Source organism: Gracilinanus agilis, chromosome 5, assembly GCF_016433145.1.
Source record: "Gracilinanus agilis isolate LMUSP501 chromosome 5, AgileGrace, whole genome shotgun sequence".
NCBI classification, from domain to species: domain Eukaryota; kingdom Metazoa; phylum Chordata; class Mammalia; order Didelphimorphia; family Didelphidae; genus Gracilinanus; species Gracilinanus agilis.
In genome coordinates this window covers 288,529,391-288,536,278 of record NC_058134.1, presented here as the reverse complement: position 1 = coordinate 288,536,278, position 6,888 = coordinate 288,529,391, and the positions used below count along the sequence as shown (strand labels likewise).

The window sequence follows — 6,888 nt, the reverse complement described above, 5'->3', positions numbered from 1 at the left end:
TCTCTCTCTCTCTCTCTCTCTCTCTCTCTCTCTCTCTCTCTCTCTCTCTCTCTCTCTCTCTCTCTGTCAGATGGCAGTTATTAAAGTCTTATTCTGTGCCAGGCACTGTGCTAAGTGTTACAGATACAAAAGTGAAAAATAGTCTCTGCTCTCAACAATTAGAATAGTTCCTGTTCTAATGAGGGAGATAGCATGTAAATGGCTATGTAGATATAGATATACCTACACATCAGATACATACAGTATAAACTTGGGACAGTCTCAGAGGAAAGGTTCTAAGATCAAGGAGGGCTGCCAAAGCCTTCTTGAATGGGATCTGGTCTGAGACTTGCAGGATGTTAGGAGATGGAAATGAGGAGGGTTCTGGGTATGGGGGAGAGCCAGGAAAAACTCTCGGATAGGAAATGGGGTGTAACGTGTGCACACATGTGTGAAACAGCAAGGAGACTGGCATCACTGAATCATAAAGTACATAGAGGTGAGATGACTGTAAAGTTAGGAATAGACCAGGTTCTGGAGGCTGCAGAAGCATTTTATATTTATATGATAAGGAGACACTGAAGTTTGTTTGGTTTTTTTTTAATAGAGGATAGGATGACATGGTCAGATCTGAGTTTTAGGTAGATTGGAGTGAGGAGAGACTTGTGGAAGGTAGAAATAATAGGATTTGACAACTGTATATAAGGAGTGAGAGAGACTGGAAGTTAAGGATAACATCTAGGTTGTGGTGATATCGAGAGGATAGTCCTCTGAGAAAATTAGGAAGAGAGAGGAGGAAGCATGTGCCCAGTCAAAGCTTCTTGAAAGAATGATCTGGATACCAGCAGATAGCTTTAAACCAAATACCAACTTCACTGCTTACACATAAATACCAAGGCTAAGTTTAGTCATTCCTCTTAAACCTTGTTCTCTATGGAGACAATTACCCTTCCAAAGAATGATGCTACAAGGGGCAGCCAGGTGGCACAGTAGATAGAGAGCAAGGCTCAGAATCAGGAGGTCCTGGGTTCAAAGCTGACCTCAGATACTTCCCAGATGGGTGACCTTGGGCAAATCACTTAACCCTGTTTGTTTAGTCCTTGCCATTCTGTCTTAAAGTTGCTACTAAAACAGAAAGTAAGAGTTTTATTTAAAAAAAAAAAAGGAATGGTGCTATAGTTAGTCTCTGTAACAATGTATATACTATAGGCTACCCTGGATTCAGAATCTAAGTACAGCAAAGTACAACAAACTATATCATCTTGTGTTGCTATAGCAATTGAAAGTTTCCAAGGCACTTTCCTCTCATGGTCTCAGTTTCCTCACTTATAAAATAAGAATAATAATGTTTCTGTTACTTGCGTTACAGAGTTGTTGTGAGGAAGTCACTTTGCAATCACTAAAGGGATGTGCCATTAGGAAGTTCTGCTGTTCATCTTATCATTTTATGTGTATTTATATGTATATATCATCTGCCATGTGCTATGGCACCATGATAAGAGCTTTACAACTATTATTTGATATAACAACCCTAGAAAGTAGATGCTATTATTATCCTCATTTTATAGTTGAGGAAACTAGGGCTAACAGAAGTTAAATAATTTGCCCAAGATCACACAGCTAACACATATCTGAAGGTAGACTTGAACTCAGGTCTTCTTGTGAAGGGACTTGTTCAAGATCACTTAATAGTGTCAAAACAAGTTCAGTGACTTTGATGTCTATTTTAAGACTTCCCCTCAAAAAACATCCTTTTGGGCAACTTAGTACACTATAAAATACCATGGACTTGGGGTCCAAAGATGCAAGTTTGAGTTCTGACTTGAGGACCTGCTGAAGTTGGCCTCTTTCCTTTCTATCCTACTTTCTTAAAGCATCAAACAACCTTGAAGCATCAAAGTAGAATTGTTCTTTTCTACTCAGATTCAGACTCTACACAAACTTGGGTTTGAGTTCCAGCCTTATTATCTTCTAGGGCTATTGTGAGGAAAGTGCTTTCTGACATTTACCTGTTCCCCTCATTTATTATTTATTTATTTTTACATTCTTTTTATATTTTGAGTTCTACATTTTCTCCCTCCCTCTCACATCCTTCCCACACACACACACTGAGAACTTGAGCAATATATCAGTTATGTATGTGAAATCAAGCAAAACATATTCTTATATTACCAATATTTTTAAAAAGCAAAAAAAAAAAATAAAGTAAAACAATTATTCTTCAATTTGTACTCTGAGTTCATTAGTTTTCTCTCTTGAGGTGGACAGCATTTTTTCATCATGAGTCCTTTGGAATTGTCTTGGATCATTATATTGATCAGAGTAGCTAAGTCACAGATGACAATCATTACATTACTATTTCTGTGAATGATAATCTTCTGGTTCTTCTCACTTCACTTTGTGTCAGTTCATATATAACCTGTCATGTTTTTCTGAAATCATTATCATTTCCCACAGCACAATAGTACTTCATGACAATCATATGCTACAACTTGTTCAGCCATTCCCCAACCAATGAGCATTCCCTCAATTTCCAATTCTTTGCCACCATAAAAAGGGTTGCTATACATATTTTTGCATATAAGGTCTTTTTCCTTTTCCTTTGATCTCTTTGGATTTAGTAGTGGCATTGCTATATCAAAGAGTATGCACAGTTTTACAGCTCTTTGGTCCTAGTTCCAAATTGTTCTCCAGAAAGGTTGGATTAAATTCACTGATCCCCCAACAATTTGTTAATGCATCTATTTTTTCCCTCATCCCTTCTAGCATTTGCCATTTCTGATAGGTATGACCTCAGAGTTGTTTTAATTTATGTTTTTTTAATCAAAAGTGAGCATTTTTTCATATGATATAAATAGCTTTGATTCTTTCTGGAAATTACCTGTTTATATCCTTTATCAGTTTGGGGAGAGACTTACAGTTTTATACAGTATATATTTAAGAAATGAGGTCTTTATCAGAGAGCCTTGCTGTAAAGTTTTTTTTTATTATGCCTTTTCATAAAAGGCAGCTTCCCTCAACTTTCCCTTTAATTAGGTCTATTTTTTGCTTTTGCTTTACATGAGATAATAATTGCCACTCTTGCCTTTTCTTAGTTTGGCTAAAGCATATTAGATTCTGCTCTTTATTTTAAGTCTGCACATGTCTTTCTGTTTCAAATGTGTCTCTAGTAAAGATATTGTTGGATGCTCAAAGCTCTAGTAACCTCTACACTATTGACATCTCTGTTACCAGGGACTTAGTTGGCTTGACCCAGGTTCAGGTCCATGGGTAAAACAGACTCAAGAGGCAGTGAGAGATGTGGCCACTCTTTATTGAGATAACATCATAGGCAATATATAAAGAAGGAAGGGAAGAAAAATTAGAGAAAGGATTTGGAAGACATTTAGCTTTGGTTTGCTTTGGAGTAGGGAAATAAAAGGGCAAGATGCTCCCCCCTAACACCTGATATCAGACTATGTGCTCCCCCAAGATGTGAAACAAAAGTATGCCGACTCAGCACACACAGCTAGGGAGACTGGGGGTGGGGGTGGGGATTGAGGCTGCTTTGGCAATTCAGCAGAAATTAATCCCCAGCTAATTATAGAATCTAGGACTAGAAGAGATCTCAGAGAAGATCTGATGTAACCCTGGCATTTTACAGAATAGGAAACTGAGGAAACTCAGAGAGGTTTGAGCATCCAGCCCAAGGTCACACACAGCAAAACCAAGATTCAAACCCCAATCTTCTGAATCCAAATCCCATGGTTTTTCCACTATACCAGGCAGGCCAATACAACTTTCTCATCCTATCTGATGACTTCAATGACTCCTCCCACTCTAGAAAGCCAATGTGATATGCAAAAGATATCCATATAACACAATGTAATACAGCCACAATAGCTAAATGAGATTTTCCTAGTTTATTTTGGGCTCCTGAATGGTGTGAGCTCTGTAAAGGTCTGGGTGGTTTTCTATGAGAGTAGGAGGAAGAGTTCAGCATAGGCTGGGAAATGGGAAAGGAAACCTTGTTAGGAAACAGAATGATTGACACCAGCTTGACATGTCACAGAATGGTTAATACCTCCGAGTGGAAGACTTGACAGTGGTACTTGTGGTCTTCTTCAGGATGGAGGTACCCCCAGTGCTAGGCCCTGGCTTAGCATAACTGCAGGAAGACCCATAGCTACCCTTCACTCCTCCACAACTGCTACCCAGGGAAACCCCAGCCCTGCTATTGCCAACTCCTCGAATGTTCCCACCGCACATGCTGGTAGAGTTGCCCATCACAGCTGCAAAAGAGAGAGAAAGAGTTAGGACATTTGCACCAGGAAATTTACCAAATTTACCCCAGATCTCATATTAGGTGAGCATAGTAATCTCTCAGAGAGGGTGATGTTCTCAGAAATCAACAGGAAAATTCAAAAGAAATCAGGAAGTGAACTAAATACAAACCAGTCAGAATTTCATAAGGAAATTTCCTCTGTCGCTAGCATAATATGTATGGTTCCATTTGGTCACATTTTAGATGATATATGAATAAACTGGAATAAATACAGAGGGTGGCATCCATCACATTGAGAGGTCTCAAAGATCATGTCTTATAAGGAATGATTGAATGAACAAGAAGAGTTTGGAGAAAAGAAAACTTAGCAGGGAAACAACTGCCTTCAAGTATTTAGAGGATTGTCCCAAGAAGGGGAAATCAACTTTATTGTCAAACTCCAAAAGTCCAATAGAAAGAGGTTGCAAGAGGCTAGGTTGGTGTTCAATGTGAGGAAAAAATTCCTAACAATAAGAGTTGTCCACAAATGAAATGGACTCTTTTAGGAAGTAGGGAGCTTCCCATCACTATAGATCTTCAAGCACAGGCTGGTGGAATGTTCTAGATAGGAATGGTGCCTCTGAAAGGATTTGGACTTGATGAAATCTGTGGTGCCCTCCAACCCTGAAGACTCCATAGGTCTGCAAGGGAGTCTGTATGAGGAGGGAGAAATCTAAGGGTGTGGGTCACAGGTGCTAATGTTTTCTGGAAAGAGTGGGAAGGGGCAGAGGTGAAGGGGAAGTCTTGGGAAAGGCGATATTGTCCATTGTAGGGAAAGAACTAAGCAACAAGGTAAACCCTAGCTCCATGTCATGATTCTGCCTATAGGACTGGTTCATTTCCCTCCAAGAAGGGCAGAAGTGGGTTTAAGGACAGAAAATGTCATAAAGGATACTTACAAATGCTAATAGCACTTGGACACTCTCCCAACATTCTGTAGAAGAAAAAATTAGAGAAGGGTCATCAGGTCAAAGACTTTACAGTTCAAAGATCCAGAAGAGCATTCCTTCCCTCTCTGCCCAGTGGACAGACATTTCTATTCTCTAGGACAATAAGAAATAGTATAAGCTGATATTATGCAAAAGGACTAAGAATCTCCTCTGCCATATGGTACTGATTCCAAAGCCAGGGAGACCAAAAACAGAGAAAGAAAACTACAGACCAATCTCCCTAATGAACATAGATGCAAAAATCTTAAATAGATTACTAGCAAAGAGACTCCAGCAAGTAATTAAGAAGTTCATTCACCACGATCAGGTGGGATTTATACCAGGAATGCAAGGATGGTTCAACATTAGGAAAACCATCCACATAATTGACCATATCAACAGTCTAAGAAACAAAAATCACATGATTATCTCAATAGATGCTGAAAAAGCCTTTGACAAAATACAGCATCCATTCCTATTGAAAACACTGAAAAGTATAGGAATAGAAGGACCTTTCCTAAAAATAATAAACAGTATATACCTAAAACCATCAACAAACATCATATGCAATGGGGATAAATTAGAAGCCTTCCCAATAAGATCAGGAGTAAAACAAGGATGCCCATTGTCACCTCTATTATTTAACATTGTACTAGAAACACTAGCAGTTGCAATTAGAGAAGAAAAAGAAATTGAAGGTATCAAAGTGGGCAAGGAGGAAACTAAGCTATCACTCTTTGCAGATGATATGATGGTCTACTTAAAAAATCCTAGAGAATCAACTAAGAAGCTTGTAGAAATAATCAACAACTTTAGCAAAGTTGCAGGATACAAAATAAATGCACATAAATCATCAGCATTTCTATACATTTCCAACACACTAGAACAGCAATAAGTAGAAAGAGAAACACCATTCAAAATCACCCTAGACAATATCAAATACTTAGGAATATACCTACCAAAACAAACACAGCAATTATATGAAAACAACTACAAAACACTTTCCAAACAAATAAAACTGGATCTAAACAATTGGAAAGCCATTGATTGCTCATGGGTAGGACGAGCTAACATAATAAAAATGACAATTCTACCCAAATTAATTTACCTATTTAGTGCCATACCTATCAAGCTACCAAAAAACTTCTTTACTGAATTAGAAAAAACTATAACAAATTTCATTTGGAATAACAAAAGATCAAGAATATCAAGGGAAATAATGAAAAAAAATGTGAAGGAAGGGGGCCTAGCAGTACCAGATATTAAACTATACTATAAAGCAGCAGTCATCAAAACAATATGGTACTGGCTAAGAGATAGAGAGGAGGATCAATGGGATAGACTGGGGATAAATGACATCAGCGAGACAGTGTATGATAAACCCAAAGAGCCCAACTTTTGGGACATGAATCCACTATTTGACAAAAACTGCTGGGAAATTTGGAAAACAATATGGGAGAGATTAGGTCTAGATCAACATCTCACACCCTACACCAAGATAAATTCAGAATGGGTGAACGACTTGAATATAAAGAGGGAAACTATAAACATGTTAAGTGAACACAGAATAGTATACTTGTCAGATCTCTGGGAAAGGAAAGACTTTAAAACCAAGCAAGAGTTAGAGAAAATTACAAAATGTAAATTAAATGGTTTTTATTATATTAAACTAAAAAG

General features: G+C 38.0%; 1 protein-coding gene across 1 annotated transcript in view; it reads right to left on the bottom strand.

Annotated features, from left to right (window-relative positions):
• Positions 1-4,035: 4,035 nt before the first annotated feature.
• Positions 4,036-6,888, bottom strand: part of LOC123250403 (keratin, type II cytoskeletal 79-like) — a 19,074-nt gene continuing 16,221 nt past the window's right edge. Inside the window, exons 8-9 of the mRNA XM_044679461.1 lie at positions 5,182-5,216; positions 4,036-4,250 (exon numbers count right to left, since the gene is read on the bottom strand). Coding sequence (XP_044535396.1) covers positions 4,036-4,250; positions 5,182-5,216 — 250 coding nt within the window. The remainder of the gene's footprint in view (positions 4,251-5,181; positions 5,217-6,888) is intronic.